The sequence below is a fragment of the Crinia signifera genome, chromosome 2 (assembly GCF_055691185.1).
Source record: "Crinia signifera chromosome 2, ASM5569118v1, whole genome shotgun sequence".
In the NCBI taxonomy this organism is placed as follows: domain Eukaryota; kingdom Metazoa; phylum Chordata; class Amphibia; order Anura; family Myobatrachidae; genus Crinia; species Crinia signifera.
This window is the reverse complement of record NC_139218.1, coordinates 194,348,582-194,365,435: the sequence shown is the minus strand read 5'-3', so window position 1 is coordinate 194,365,435 and position 16,854 is coordinate 194,348,582. Positions and strand designations below refer to the sequence as shown.

The 16,854-nt window shown below is 42.3% G+C and overlaps 1 protein-coding gene across 3 annotated transcripts in view; it reads left to right on the top strand.

Moving 5' to 3' along the window:
• ZMYM4 (zinc finger MYM-type containing 4) overlaps positions 1-16,854 on the top strand; it is a 119,912-nt gene that overhangs the window by 25,422 nt on the left and 77,636 nt on the right. For 2 of the 3 annotated variants that reach the window (XM_083173488.1, XM_083173486.1), the window contains exons 1-2: positions 5,816-5,905; positions 12,970-13,455. In XM_083173488.1, the coding sequence (XP_083029614.1) occupies positions 12,978-13,455 (478 nt within the window). In that variant the 5' untranslated portion in view covers positions 5,816-5,905; positions 12,970-12,977. Of the gene's footprint in view, positions 1-5,815; positions 5,906-12,969; positions 13,456-16,854 lie in introns of those variants that run through there. The other variant, XM_083173487.1, reaches the window with a different exon arrangement.

Here is a 16,854-nt window from a genome sequence, read left to right as displayed (position 1 = left end):
CCCAAAGTGGGCGGTCCCTGAAAAACATTCTGTCTAAACTAGGAGAAGGGAAGATATCCCAGTGTTTTGGGTGCCATGGGATCTCTAACAAGAAAAGGAATTATCGGTGAGTTATAATTCGCACTTTTAGATCTTTCATTTGAACCAACCCAAGCTTTTCCAGCGTGTAACTTCATACTGAAGTTAACACACGCTGAGAGCGCAGCAGAGGCTGACAGAAGCGCGTCCTGTCAGTCTCTGTGTGCAGAGGGAAGCGCCTGCTCCCTCTCCACAGCACTTACCTCTAACTACTAGAGGTTTCCTGGGCTCTGGGCGGTCCCAGCCAGCGCCTTGCTTAGAAGGGGATCTTGGGGACGGACCCCCCAGTGATGGCGCCCGCCATCGTGAATTGAGCTTAAAGACTGAAATCCCCTAGGGTAGTTGATGTCTTTTACAGGAGTCCAGCGCTGCTGGACAACTCCAAGTGGTCCCATTGTAGGGGAGTTACTGGAGGTGAGGAGAGGCACTCGTGGGAGCGGCTGAACCCTCCCCGCTGAAGCAGAGACTTGGTCTCTTCCTGTTCTGTGCTCTGGCACCATTTCTCTCCATGCTGCGGAGCTGAAACTGGGCAAATTTCTACAGAGGTCTCTCCTGGAAAGCGCTTCCCCCGCTGATCGCTGGCAACAGAAAGAAACACCAATAAGTACACTGATACATTACTCTATGCTTTGCCTGGCATTTTGCATTGTGTTTTTTAACATGACTGACGAGTGCACTTCTGTTGCTGGGGTTGAGGGAGCGAGGGGCATGTTTTATTTTTACAAAAAGTGATATGCAAAATGAACGTGAACGGGGGGACTAGGCGGAATTGTGCCCTTCCTGTGATGCTGTTCCCTGTGGGTCGCGGGCCCTGAGGTCTGAGGTAGCTGATCACGCCTGGGCTGTTGCTTTAGGAAGGTCCATGAATGCTTTAACAGAGGCTTTGAACAGGCAAAAGGACTCCTTGTTAGGGTCTCCTGGCCATGTCCATTCATCTCGGGCTTCTGGGGGGTCTGTTACCCCAGCGCAGGGGGACCCCATTTTACTGCAGGCTACGCAGGATACTGCGCAGGGTGTGCATTAGATGACATCCCTTATGAAGCAGTTTACCAAATCCTCTGAGGATATTGCAAATAGGCACGCATTTTCTACCCCCCCCCCCCCCCGTGCTCTTTTGAATTTAGATTCTGATGATGGTGGGGTGTGTGAGGAGGATTTGGGTTGGACCCAGAACAAAGAAGCAGATACTTCAGTTTCTGGCATTGAAGATTTAAATTTGGCTGTTAAGCAGGCTTTAAATCTATCTGAAGAGGAAAAACCCCTGCACAATGCGTGTTTAAAAAGAGTCGCAAGGACCCTGTTTCATTTCCTTCAGATGAAAGGATGGTTTATTTGCTAGGGGAAGCGGGAAAATCCCCAGACAAACGATTGTTAATAACTAAAAAATATGTAAATATGTACCCCATACCTTTTTTCAAATTTTATAAGTTTGACACCATTTCCAAGGAGGACATTCAGTTTGGGAATGCGGTGCTGCAGCAATCGCCACACGTTCCCACCCGTCCTTTAATCTTGGGTATAATTTCCATACGTTCTGACTAATCCCCAATTTCCCATATAGATGATAGAGAAAATAGGATTTTCATACCTACCGGTAAATCCTTTTCTCGGAGTCCATATGGGATATTGGGGCGCTCGCCTCTGTGCGGGATCTTGCTGCCTTGTTGATCCTGAATAATGGATCCTGCTACTGTTCTCTTGAATCACAGTTATACTTTTACTGTTTTCTTGAATACAGTTCTATCGCTAATCATGTTCTTGGCCATTTGTTGTGTTATGGGTGTGCTGGTTGCATGTCACCACTTCAATACATTATATATGTTAACACATAGTTATATCCTTTACTCATATACTTTCCATTCCTTCGGGCACAGTTTTCATGTTAACTGGTCTGTGGGGAGGAAGTAGAGGGGAGGAGCCAGTAAACCCAGCGATATGGACTCCGAGAAAAGGAGTTACCTGTAGGTATTAAAATCCAACATTTTTGTTTATTTTTTTTATCCCGAATTTCGACATGGACACACTATTGTATTCTCCCTGTATGCCCAGATGAGCAAATGGTAGGGCATGAGATACCACCTGCTGACCTTAGCCATGTCAACCTATTTTGTGTCGACCTAATATTTGTCGACCCAATGACTGTACACCCTTTCAAATTGTAGATTTTGGTAATGTATGTTATTTAAAGTAAATAACTTGTTGGATGGGCAGGAATGGTTGCAATTGGTACTATAATAACCAATGTTAATCTGTTCCATAAAGCTAAAAACAAAAAAACATCCCCCAAATTTGATTGATCAAAATTCCTGCATGTGCACAAGTGGACACATCATGGGGCGGGGGGCTGCTACACTATCCCATTGTGGCTAGATTTTATTCTTGGTTTTTATAACCTTTGTTTTCAGTGTGGTCTTCCTATTATGTAGCCACGGAACATGCAAAGATGACTAAGCCGGTCACTCTTCTAATGGTACTCCAGTTTATGCTTGAGACTACATTCAGCCAAGGACTGGTGTACACCCTCACACTTTTTAGATCATGCCATGCAGCAGTGCTGTCCTGAATGGCTATGCCATTTTTTTCAGGTCTCAGCAGTGGCTCCAACGGGAGGTGCATCAGCCTGAAAACTGTGTTACCCTCACGGAGTAACATTGGGTGTCCGACACTAGAAAGTATACTGGCTCTTTCTTCTAGAACAATTGTGGTATCCTGGGTGGTGCAGCATAGGGCTTCCACAAAGCTACTCTGTAACCACCTAGTCCTTTGCCCACTTCATTGCTTGTTTCAATCATTTTCAGGAGTTTGCCTCCAGCAATGTCCATTTGTTGGGTACAGTTCTCTGTTCTGGCACCCAGAGGGTTCTCTTCCGATGTGGGCCGTTGGTTTAACAACTCATTGTTCCAGTATCCCTCAGCCTGAAGCGTAAAGGATTTTTTCATACTCACCACTGAATCTTTTTCTCTAAATACTGCTGAGGGACACTGCATTCCCTCCCTCACTGGCAGCCTTGTTGTGCAATCAGTTCTGTTACACTGGGTTACTGCTTCTTACAGGCTCTTTAAAGTTGTACTGTCCGGCGGGGAGTTTAAGATGGGAGGAAAGGGAGGTTTTAAAAGTTGTGGCTTTAATCGAAAGGGACATACACGTGGGGCGTTATTAGCCAGTTTTCAAAGAGATCTGACTAGATTGCGTAGAAATTAAGCATGGACTGCTTCATGTGAATGCCAGATGCCCCAAGCGTTGCCATCACCCGATTAGTTCTTGACTACATGTAGTCAAGATCGAGTCAGATTGCCAGTGTTCTAAACAGAGAACACTCTCTTTAGCACAGTCTACCCATACACACATCGCTACGTATGTATGGATGATCTAGCAAGCCCTGTGTGCTGATCGATCTAACTAGACTAGATCGCTCAGTACAGTAGGCTCATACACATCACCCCCTGTGTATGAGCCCTAAGTATCAGCTCCTGTGGTCCCTTTCACAATCCTTTGGTACTAGTGTCCACCACCTGGATTCATAAAAGGAATTTGGTGGTGAGCACACACAAATCCTTACTCAAACCTTGTGCCACACATTAGTACTGCCCTTAAATGCAGGATTGTCTCTAAACAATTTTCTAGTTCATTCAAATTAATCTTCTCTTTTCCACTGCATTCCTAACAATGGCATAAAAGCAAACAAAGTGTGTATTATATTAATAGCAAAGTATATGAACCTAATACATTATTATGGTTTTTCTTCTCTTTCTTGACAAATTTGGAATTATTGATGAAGATATTTTCTGTGTTCTGTGGATTTAAATGGTATAGAAAAGGGTTCAAAGGCAATCCTACAAGAATTTCATTGGCAATTTAAACATTTTATTTTACCTGTGTTTGTGTATAGTATAGAAAAATGTCAAAACAATTAGAAATGTAGTGATATTCTGTAAACTCCGAACAACAAATAGCGATCGTTAAACTATCAAAAGTTATAGAATGTGAACGATTGAGATGACTGCTATTAGACTGAATATGGATACTAAGTATCGAGTGCCAAGGGCAGTTGTTTATTTCCATATAGGAACTTCAGCCAGGGCCGGCTCTACCATTAGGCAGCTGCCTAGGGCGCCAGGATCTGGGGGGGCAAGACCAAGTCTGCCTATCAAAAAATCATTGTCTATGAGGATCCTTGTACTTAATGTAGGTGGCTGCTGTGAAACTTCTGAGACCTCACCTCCATACTTTTACTTGAGGCATATGTCACTACTTTGCTGCCCCCTCCTCCTTGTACTCTATTGTGGCTGGCAAAGGGAGGACTCTTGGGAAAGCAGTGGACTTGTCCACCTTCCTGGGGGGCTGGGAGGACCACCAAATTTTTGGAGCCTTCCTGCCATTCTGGAATGTTAGGCAAGTATGCCTTAAGGGGCTGAAAAGTGGGTATTGGTGTCAGCATGGAGGGGGTGCAATAGGCTGAAGTTTTGCCTAGGGTGCTGAGAAGCCTTGCACCGGCCCTGACTTCAGCATGTAATCCAAGTAAAGAAATCTGTACCCCACAGACGAGGAGAAGGATTAGTTTAAAGCTAAAGACATGTCACATTACTAAACACAATCAATTGCCTGGCAGTGGGTGCAGGATTAAAGTGTACTTAGGATCTGTGAGTGACCTGGGCGGATTCTGCTTTGTGGTGTTACTGGTAAGCTAGGAATCCTAATGCAAGTCCATCCCTCTTTGCCCACTGTTACAGTTTGCGGTCTGATGTGCGGCTGTCCTACTATTCACAGCTCTGCATTCAATTTCGATTGTTGGCAGCATGGCTTTGCTACTGCTGTTAATATGAATCCTTGTTGTTTACAGATTGTGGCAATGGGTGGTTCCGCCCACTGGGCACTGTGCTCTGTGTGATGTCATCGGTTGTACCACCCGATTTAAGGCCCTGACTAATTGCCCCGTGTTTAAGCATAATTGATCCTCCAATATAAACATTAATTAAGCAACCTCCTATTTCATAAATTATTGATCTATTGGAACGGATATTATTGTTTTTTTTTTTTTTTTTTATCAGTACATTCATGAGATTTAGGCTTTAGCAGGTGTAAATGTATTTTTTTTATTTGCAATAGACCATACAAATAATTCCATAATTGCCATGTTATTGCTAGATCATAGGCATTTAGATTTTCCTGGTTACCTAGGTAATTTTTTTTTACCAGTTTGCAGCATTGTGCAGTTTACTGAATATAAAGACAATGGCTAATGTGTAGAGTCCTTATTGAGTTTTCTGTCAGGGCTACAATTCAGGATGTGTCCTTTCAATTTCGAGTGAACAGTAGTTTTCAGAGGACCAAACAAAATGGAAGCAGTAACGATGTGCTGGTGTTGCTGTCTCTTTAAGAGCAAACTGCTGCGAGCCGGGCAGGGGACGAGTGAGTGCGCGTGCGCACGGCCCTCCTCCCCACGCATGCGCTCTGTACTTGTGCCCGCCCTGCTGCGCCTGCGTGCTTCTCCCGCTCTATGGGCCGAACCAACCGACACAATGGAGTGGGGAGATTCGGCCCGGCATTGTCATTTTACTTAATGGTCGGTTTCTCCCGCTTGATATCGCGGGCTGGATCCCCGTGCTGCCTTTGCAGGATCCGGAGAGTGGCCGCATTGCCGGTCCGTTCCCGTACATGTTTCTATAGGCGCTATTGGCACATTTTTTACTCTAATGTCCCCCCTCTCCCAGCCGTGGCTCAGCCTCGGCCCGCCCACCTCTCACCCCCCCTGCGGAGTGTTGCAGTTGGACGGGTCCGGGGCCGACATGGCGGAGCGGCGGGACACAGAACCCGGGTTGGCCGGGGGGTAAGGGACCGAATTGTGGGGAGTGGCTTTACCGGTGACAACCGGTGCACAAAATTGCGGTGGCATAGACACCGGGTTCGTCCGTATACCGCGCTCTCTCTACTCCTGCATGGCCGGGACCGTGCTGCAACCACCCCGTGCTGCTGTGTGTGTGTCCGTGTGTGCATGTATGTACGTACGTGTGCCGGTTCCGTGCTGTTCCCTGGGTACTGTGCGGTGTGTGAGAGAGATTCTATTTTGTGTGGCAGGGGTGCGGGCACATCACACGCTCTGCAATCCTTTCATAGATCCTTGTGTGTAGATTGGGGTCGTTGTCTCCCCTGCAGTATGCTGGGCAGCGGTGTGTGTGTACCACCCTGGATGCAGCAATACACGAGAGTAACTACATCTGATTCCCTACGAGCGCACACTGCACATCATGTTTTGTTTCATTCTTAGTGCAGTTGCAGCACCGCTTGCTGGTACTCTCTGTGTGTGTGTGTGTGTTTTTTTTGCTCACAGGAAGTAGCAATATTTATGTAAAAAGTCCAAACAAAGTCAGGTTTATACACTATTGGACTACATTAGTAGAAGCAATATACAAGTAGCTTTATAGATAGATATGAGACACACCAGATGATAGATGAAAAGTAGTAATAATGCTACCGTATGACCATTGGTGGGCCTCATCTAGAATACTGTATTTAGTTCTGGAAATCACAGGGGATTGCTTTTACTTTGTAAATGATTACTGCTTTAAAAATATGGGCAATCTCTGGTGAAATCTCTGAGCTCAGCAGACATGACCCTATTACATTACCCCGAGTATAAATATATTAGAGAGTGTACAAAGGGGAGCAACTCAAATGGTGCATGGTCTACATCACAAAAGGTACCAGGAAAGACTAACAGATCTTGGTATGTGTAGTTTGCAGAAAGGGACATGAAGGAAACGTTTAAGAATATCAAGGGATTTATTAGTTAAAGGAGGTTAGCATGTTTTTAAAGGAAGATAATTATTAGACCACAAGGAATCTGGAGGGAGCAGGGAAGATTTGAGAGAAAATGTCTTCACAGAATGGGAAGTGCATAAGTGCTATGGGGGTATATTCAATGAACCTCATATCCATTCCGACATGCATTTGTCAGAATAGTTCCGACCATCAGACTGTCTGATTTGGCTGCTCACCTGGTAGGGGCTGGGTGAGCAACAGGAGGAGGCGGCAATGGGCAAATGAGGGCGCAGAGTGAGCTGCTGCTGGTCACCTGTACCGGTGGCGGGAGGACGGCACCGGGTGAGCTGCTGCTTCCCTGGTGCCGACCTCCTTGTCTCATCTCCTCAATCCGACTTTTTTTCAAGCCGTATTGAGATTGTTGGAAACCGGGCCAAACCTGTCAGATTTGTCTGTGTTTCCAGCCAAAGCATATGGATTCACAGCTATTATGCCAATCCATGTGGTTTCCTACAGGTCAGAGCATTCTGACCTGTAGGGGAAAAACAGCCCTTATAGCCTGAGTAGGAAACACTTCCAACCTAAATCAGTCGGAAACTGCCATCTTTCTGACAAGACGGCAGTTTTGACTGTAATTGAATATATCCCATATGTTTCCATCAGTAATGGTACAGAATAAGGGCTGTGTGCCCCTTATGACTTCCCATTGTGCTGATGGTGGGGGTGATTTACATGTGACCCAGACGATCGCATGTTGCCCATACAGATAATACAATAGAATGAACAGAATCGTTCCTTCATTGTGTTTCACTATGCTGCACTACCAACTGGATGATATTGTGTGCAATATGATGCAATGTAATGTGGCCCACAGGAGGGCTCAATTATGGGTACACATTAGATGATCATAATAATTTTGTCTTTATAAAACAGCATCTCAGCAAAGTGTGTACCTAGCCTAATACAGTAGAGCATTTTTAACATGCTTAGAATGGGCATTAGAATATCCTTACGAAAATACCTAAGGAACAAATAGGGTTTAAGTTTTCAAAAGGATAAAAGGGGCAGACTAGATGAGCCAAGAGGTTATCTGCTCTAAAACTCTGTTTCTAGGTAGACACATGTTCTAGAATGCAACCTGTTTTTTTGCTTAGTATGTACAATACAGTAGTCTACGTTTGAGTCTTCAACATCTCTGTAACATATACACCAAGATTTGTTTTTATATATGTTGTTGGTCACTCAAAAAATTAAAACTTAAGATGTGTACACTCTAAGATATGCATGACAACAATATTTTCTTGCATTAAGTCTAGTAAATATGCACTATAACGCTAAAAATGATGCAGGGTCCTGAGGTTCATACATTAACATGCAGTAAGATTCTGCCTATATAGTCAATGACTGAATGTTCAGTTGGGGCCAGGGGAGTGTAGTGTATCGTATATTGTGTATCTAGCGTTAATTTAGGTGGAGTTATTGCAGATAAAATGAGAACATATTTTACCCCTTGTGTCCTTGCAGCAGCTTCCTAGTGGCTGTATTCGTCCCCTCACAAAATTGCACCAATCTTTGCAACACATAACATTTTTTGTTGTCAGTCTAAACTTATTTTTAATTTTTCTTGTGGAATCTAAAAACCTCTGGCTAGAATTTATGTATAACCATTGTAGGGATGGGCAAATCAAAAGCCAGAAAACTGCAAGGCCTAAAAAAACAAATCCGCTCTGATTTCCTATATAATTTAGTTTCCCTCAGCAATTGGTACATTAGTATTTTCTTCAGAAATACATCATACCATCTTTTGAAATTGAGGCAATCATAAATATATTACAAATAAAAAAACCTCAACTGCAAAATACCAGAGTATTTTATATGGGTCAGAGTTTACTTAAATTTGTTTAAAATGTCGTTTACTGAAATCTGTATTGTGTTATATTAATGGATACTTATTCCTTTGTCTGCAGTATTTGTTTTCCTAGTTTTTTTGTTATAAATGACTAGAAAATTGATTAAAATACAATACAGTATTTAGTTTGGCTAATCGATACCACTGTCAATAGAATGGTGTTATAGTCCTCAGAATGCTTTTGTTGAACTTGTTTTCCATGCTACGAATTAATAAACATTTTCTTCTATAGGCCTTATATATAAAGGCAGTTTTTTCCTATTGATATGCTAATATTTTTTTATTTGGAATGCCTGTTTTTTCTTTCTTAAGATTGGCACAAATCTACAATTCTGTGCTTGGCTTTTGCTGAATAACATGATGAAATTATCATAGAAACATTAAATAGTTTTTTGCTGCAGTTCATTAAAGCTTACAGTATAATATAATTAACGGACCTTTTGACTGGTTATATTCAATTGTCCTGCTACTAAAACGTCAGTTTGGGCACCCAAAAGCTCAACTGTGGTTGATTTTCCGCTTGTTACCGCAAGCAGAAATAATGCGATCCGGAGAGATTCGCGCCCATACTCACACAAGCATTTCAATAGCTCCAGATGAAGCAGCAGGTGCCTTTATTTTAAAGGTCCTTTTCAGGGGCGTATGAACAGAGGAGGAGACCTGTGTGAAGCACAATAGTCTAAGTACTAGAGGGGAAACATTATTGCGCATGTGCAGATCTCTGGGGAAATGACCCAGCATTTCAGAGCACTACAGAACTGAGTTCCATCTCTGTTGTAACTGGGTGAAATTGGATCGTTTGCTCGTAGGTGAAGTTTATACCCCTTTTACACCGCACCTGGCATTTTTGAGTGCTGGGTCATTTTGCCAGGGTCAATCGGACCCCAATTCGCACCATCAGCAAATTATCTGGTTAAAGCTTTTCAACCCGGGAATTGACAGGGGTTTTCTTTGGCGTGAAAGGGTCAACTTGGGTCTTAAAATCCTGGATCACTGATCCTGCTCAATAGCTGGTTCAGCAACCCGGACTTCAGGACCAAGATTGACCCTTTTAACACGAGAGAAAAACCATGTTTTTTCTGCAAATTGCTAGGTTGAAAAGCTTTAACCCAGTAATTTGCTTCTTGGTGTGAATGGGGTATTAGTGAGAGCAAGTGGATGGATTTGAAGGCCATTTCAATTTTGTATATTTGCTTAGACCTGCTGTTTTTGGTATAGGGCTGGTGCCTCTGCTGTCTAAAAATGATGAGGACTATAGAACTAAGCATGACTTTTGGCAGTGTTGTTGCTTATAAAAATTACAATATGGACATCATTATTAAAAGGAATATGTTTTAATATTCTACACAACAATATATATTGATAATATAAAACTATTTACTGCTCAGTACACACACACAAGTGAAAAGATATATAATAAAAAGCTGCAAACAGATACGATATTGAAAATGAAAAATGTATAGAAAAAGTCTCTTGTTTTGTAAAAAGCATTCTAACATTTAATATTTAATTCAGCTGCCACTTCATTATGTCATACAGTCAATCTGAGCATCTTTTAGCATAAAGAAGCAGGGCTTAAGTGTTAGCCAAGAACCGAGAGGTGTACAGGTCTTGGAGAGGTCTCCTGGCTCCTAGGTGGTAACCTTATCTGGACAGTTATACTCCTCCAGTACCTTTAGAAATCATGCACTTAAATATGTAAGTCACAAATGGGTCTCACGGCTCCTGGTGCGCTTCTATTTTGGCAGCCTCATCTGGTGTACTACTTTCCAGTTACTATTCCAAACATAGGGCAGTGGTACTGGCTGGATTATTACAACCAAGTGCTAACGTTGCTGTGACAAGTACAGAATATCTGCTAAAAATGCCACCCTTGCTAACCAGGACAATTTGTTTGTTTCAAGCTTCAATTGATTGATTTTCAGATCATTTGCTGGTAATAACTAAAGTGGTTCATATTCCACGACTACAGCCCTGGCATTTTTAGTGGATATTTTGCAAATTTCCCACTGCAATGTTGGCACTCAAAGGGTTAAGTAAAGTCCAATAATCTAAGGAAATGGTAGCTTGCTTATGTGTGGGTTACATTGTTCCATTTGTCTTAACCAGTTTTGTGGAAATGCTCACTATTTTCATTAACTTACTAAACAAATATGTACACATCTTTAAAAAACAACCACATGATCCATAACATCTAATTAATGTCAGCCCTTCTATGTGTGTGTGCTCTTAAATTCATTGATCAATACATGAACTAAATCTACACTGTTTATTATTATATTTAGTGAGTGCAAAGCCCCTGCAATTTCTATTTAAATAATGTGGTCACAAGCCATTGGGCACCCCAAAACTAGTACTGCCTGGTACCCTCCTTAATGCCCGCTGGATCCCCGGCAGTGATGTATAGATGCATAGATCGGCGGCACTCAGGACTTATAAGTAGACTCACACTGTCTTCTTATATTATAATAATCTTGCGTGGTCAGCCCAGCACTCAGTAAGTATGGCAATGGCAGAAGTAAATAAATAGATGGCAGCATAACCACAGATATCAGTAATCCATTCATTCCAGAAAGTGATTTTTTTTTTTCTTTGCTAAAACCACTACTGGGGAAATCTGTACTAGCACTACAAATGACATACCACACAACGTTTTCTTTTTTTTTTTTTTTTTTTTTCAATATTCATTTCGAGCTTAGACTGTATAAAGTGCACTTTTTTTTGTACATAAAAAAGTGACCTATTTAGGTGCCTGGTTCCCCCCCCGAACTATTGTTATTTTAGGAGGAAGATTGGGTACGCAATAAACAATTGAATCGTTCCTAGAGATCGGTTTAAAGAGAGAGAAGCAGGAGACTGAGACAAGTCTAGAGAGAAACTCTTCAGTTTTTCTTTGCTGTATTTGAGTCCAATAGCTGTTCAGGTACACCACCGATAATTCAGCACCCTTTTTCCAGGAACTGTACTGAATTAACAGTTTCGACGGATGGTCAGTGGCTTCAGCTGCCATCCACAGCAGCACAACACCCCCCCCCCCCCCCCCCCCCAGCTGCATACTTTTTACACTGCAGCCTCATACCTTCGTCCTAAATAACTTTGTACATGATTATATTCTACAGTTCTCAAGGTGCAGCAGTCAAAATCTTGCACCATTGTGTGTATCAAAATTTTTTTGTTATTTGACCACATAGCATCAATGGCAAATATTGAAAATCTAATATTCGGGGAGTAAACCATTGTTTACAGATGGCAGATTTCTATATTTTCGAAATACCGTCTTTGGTTTATTTACTAAATAATTTGCTAATATATAAAAACTGCTACACCTTACAAATAAGACCTGGCCATGTCAGGTGACCTTGTTATCTGTATTTCTCATGCTAATTATGGTTCCCTGTTACACACACAAGCTTGGCTGGTAATGCCCACTATTCTCTGAGGGGCTAGGCTAAGTTTGAAAGGCTATGGTGATTTTATTTTAAAGCATGCAAAAGGCAGTAACAATTAAATCTTTCTATTGCCATTAAAAAACATATACCTAAAGTAACTGGGGTTCATGCTATTTGTTTGCTTTCAATAGATTGTTTAGTCTTTAGGTCACTATGTCAACATTGAACACGTTGGCTTGTTTGTCATGACGTAATGTTAACCGTGTCTTTTTAATGTCACGTCAACCCATATGCAAACTGCTTGACGATTCATATGTTGGCATTCTGTCAATATTGACACTGTCCCACTTTTTAAATGGTACCCCACACATTTTCTGTTCTTTTATGTAGCATTTTTCTGGAATGGTGAAGGAGAGCAGAAAGTGCAGTAAATCTTTAAGTTTGGTAGATCTGAATTATTTATAATCCCTGTGGTTATTTACATACTATGTAAAGAAATGGGCTTTTACACCAGTATGCTAGTTTTGAAGGGGCATGTTGTTTTCTATTTAGTGTTTTGACTTGTATTGGGAAAGTGTTTTCTAGCTTGTACTCTCTGGTTCCTTGAAGTCCTCATGCTAGCTCATTGGTTTCAGCATTGAACTTTTCAGGCCATCGCTTGAGTAGTTTTGTACGAAGTTGAAAAACTGATTATCTTGCGTTCACCATAGCAGTCTTTTAACGTGTTTTTTTTTTTTTTTTTTAAATAGTCAAATATAGCTGTAAATATTAATAGAGCCCAATAGAAGCTTTCACTGTTAAGTAACCAGAATTTTCTTTCTGTATTTTGTACAGATGGCAATATGGATGCTGAGTTTAATAACGCTTTGAGACCCGCAATACCAAGAATCTCATACAACCAGCAGATTCCAAAGGTGCCGGATGAATCGCTATTGGATGAAAATTATTTTATGAACTCTGAAGTTCTGACAGAAATTCCTGTTGTTGGTGATGAGGGTGAGCAGGATTACTTATTGAAAGACGGCACTTCATCCACACTACACTCCCAACGGAGTATGGTAGAAGAGAGGACTCCTACTGAACAGAATCTAGAAGGTGAAAAGGAAACTCATATCAGTAACTTGCGGCTAACAGATGTTCTCCCTCAGCTAAGCAAGGAGTCCATGCTACAAACAATTAGAAAAGACTTCATTTTGTCCAGAGAGAGAGAAAGCCAAGGCACATACACACCAAAGGACTCAGGCCGGGCAGGGATATTCCAAAACGCTTTTTCTAGAGAAGCAGATTCTTCATTAAAAGGAAGTTTTGACACTAAGCAAGGTAAAGGACATTAATTGATCATGCCATTTAATCTATGCGATGTAAACATGTATAAGTGAGTGACAAATAATCGCTGGTGGGTATTTTGGGAGGTAACTGTATAGGTGGAGCATGACTTGAGTGCACCAAAATGCACTTAGATGGAATAGAAAGTTAGTTTATGTCAATAGTGCAGAAATTTTGGCTAAATGGATGATAGAGGTTGTTCATTACAGAAGAGTTGAAGTGACATTAAAGGACCAGTAACTGCTGAAATGTAAACTGTTGAACTATGAGTTTACTGCTAACCTGACCTTCTAGTACACATAGCTGCCGCTTCAGCCTCATGTATTGAATAGTATCATAATTTTATCTGATGCTAGTCAAAAAGTAGAGTATTCAATGGTTTGAAAAGTTGGCTCATCACAGGCTTTGGCCCAATGTGTGATGTTACCATGCCGAACAGTGCATTAGTGGAAAACAAGTCTGTGCATCACAGTCTACATGTGCAGAGTCTTGATGAGACTGGCTGCTGCTGAGAGTGCATAATGGACATGAGTCCAATATAAAACTCCAGTAGTTTTACTTTTATTTTCTGTCTTGCCACGCTCTCATCTGCCAGCATCGGCAAGTGGGTATATGCCAGGACTATGTCACCACCTGTATCACTCTGTACATACATTGTGTCCATCATGTGACACAATAAAGCATATTTATCTTTCATTTCATATTGAAAGTATTTGGAGATGTAATTGTAGGAGGGGATCCATGCGAGAAGAATGCTGAGAAGGGTTTTCAGGAGAAGAGGGCAGTCAACTCCTATTGAAAAAAAGGCAGACCAAGGATGTTAAATAGGGAGAAATTAACCTTTTTGAATTGACCATAAATAGATTATTGGATTCTTCAGTGTGGCCATTCTTGGTGGCTTGCAGAAGATTGCTGAGGTCTAGAAAGGGAGACGAGGGCGAGTGTAGAGAAAGTAAATCTGATATTTATATACAAATTCCTCAAGTGGTTTGGAAGCAAAGGGTATAAGAGAAATAGAGCAGTAGCTAGACATAGTTGGGGTCAAGAAATGGTTTCTGCACATTTCTGAAGACTTAAAGGAAAAAGCCAGTGGAGAGGAATTGGTTGAAAATTTTAAGCTAGGTGGATCTGTCCGTTGAAGAGATGGGAGGGACCTCTATTAAGTGTGACAAGATATAGAGGTGTGTAAATAGCTTAACCTCAGTAACTGCAGACAAACTGATTTAGTCTGTGTCGGGGACAAACCATGTTACTCTGCAAGGGTGTGAAATGCATTTATTTCTCCTTCATCCACCAGGGGACACTGCAGTCTTCATACATTGGGGGATAGAGTGGTGATATGAGTCAGCACTTTATAATTCTTAGTGTGGCAGGCTCAACCCCTCTATCCTCCTCCCAGACCTCTGTTTTAGAAAAGTGCCCAGAGGATTCGGAACACTGGGCATGGTCTCCTTAGGGGACTAAGTTTTTAATACTATTCTTTATATTTATTTACATTTTACGGTACTTAGGTATAATCTGGGCTCCCATGTTAAATGCACCCCATTTTTTCATACCCCTACTATCCAACTATGCATGGAGCTGATTTTATATAGTGTGGCGAGCGCAGCGAGCCACCGTGCCCGAAGCGTGGCAAGCGGACGCGGTCTCATAAGAAAAACGGGAGCCCAGATATTACAGAAGTACCCATTTTACTATTAGCACAGACAGAGGAAGCCAACTGTCTGCCTGCGATGTGGGAACCCTTGGAGAGGGTCAGGTCGCTACTGTCTCCATTGTGCCTTTCTGATCGGCCACTGTTGACTCCACATCGGGGATCGGCCAGGGTTGGGGGCAGGGCTGTAAAGATACAACTCATGCCATTTTCGCCCTGCTTGATGATGTCAAGCTCGGGCCTTGTCCCTAGAAGCACTGCTGAAAGTCTCCTCTCCGGGCTTCTGGAGAGAAGAAACAAAAATGTGGAAAGTATTATATATCTATATTATTACAGTTGTGGGTGTTAATTTATTGTCTTATTTCTCTATCCACCTTGTATATCTTGGTGTTTGTGAGTATGATTGACTTTTCTGTGAGAATGACGCAATCACGGCGAGAAAGTACAAACTCCGCACAGTTAGGGACATGGTGGAAATGGAACCCTTGACCTCATTGCTGTGAGGGTGTCAGGGACGGAGCTATTACTGTCACCATTCTTCATTTCTAGGAGACAGATTTACCTCAGCTATCAGGATCTCTACCTTGGAAACTGACTTCACCCTTACATCTTTCAACAACTAACTCCGCGATGGTGGGTCCCCAGATCCATTTGATGGCATCCAGACTGAATCGCAGGCTTCCGAGTTATGTTTTACCTGTTTTTCGCCCTTTTTTCTCATGCCAGGGATACTCAAAGGGATCAAAAGAGAGTCTACTTCAGTCATCCTAGTGGCTCTGGACTGGTCACAAAGGGTGTGGTACTCGGACCTGCGTCTCCTTTTAGTAGACGACCCCTGGTGTCTTCCTCTAAGGGGAGGACCTGTTGCAGCAGGGTACGACTTACAGCGTCTTTGTTTAACGGCATGGCTGTTGAATCCATGTTCAGTAGGCTGGGTATCCCGACATCCATCATCCCTACCATGCTTTGGGCAAGGAAGGCTGTTACTTCATCCTATGGCTGTTACTTCAGCCATTACCATAGGATCTGGAAATCCTATGTCTCCTGGTGTGAGAAGCTCAGACTACCTATGGCTGTGTTTAATTTGTCTTGACTTCTACACTTCCTTCAATCTGGATTTTTCATCAGGGCTTAGGTTGGGTTCTCAGAAGGTCCATGTTTTGGCCCTATAAGTATTTCACCGACATCTGTCCCTACTTCCTGAAGTCAAAAAGGTTTCTGAATGGTGTCAGAATTTATGGTCCCATTGGAGGCATTGCTTTGTACTTAGTCCTATTCTTCCCTTAGTTGGATACATTAGTATTTGGATTTGCGCTTGTTAACCTGGAAGATGGTTATCTTGCTGGCCTCGATGGCTTCGTCCAGAAGGTTTTCTGACTGCGTCTGTGTTCTGCTGCTGTGCTTGGAGCATCTATGACTTTGCTTTGTAGAGTGCCATTTGGTCTAGTTTGTACAACATTCTATGATTTTACAGGTTTGACACAAATTGCAGCCTCCTAGTCCCGGTTTGGCCCCAGCAGTGCTCTCCTTACCATAGGAGTAGCTTTGTGACATCCCCAATGTATGAAGATTGCAATGTCCCCTGGTGGATGAAGGAGAAAACTGGAATTTGGTACTCACCGTTCATTCCATTTTTCCAAGTTGCACAGGGGACACAGCACACCCGCCCAGCGCTGCTCTCTGGAGTTCTCTGAATTTCTTGGGTGTTGTGACTCTAGGCTTCTTCTAGCTTAGTCCTG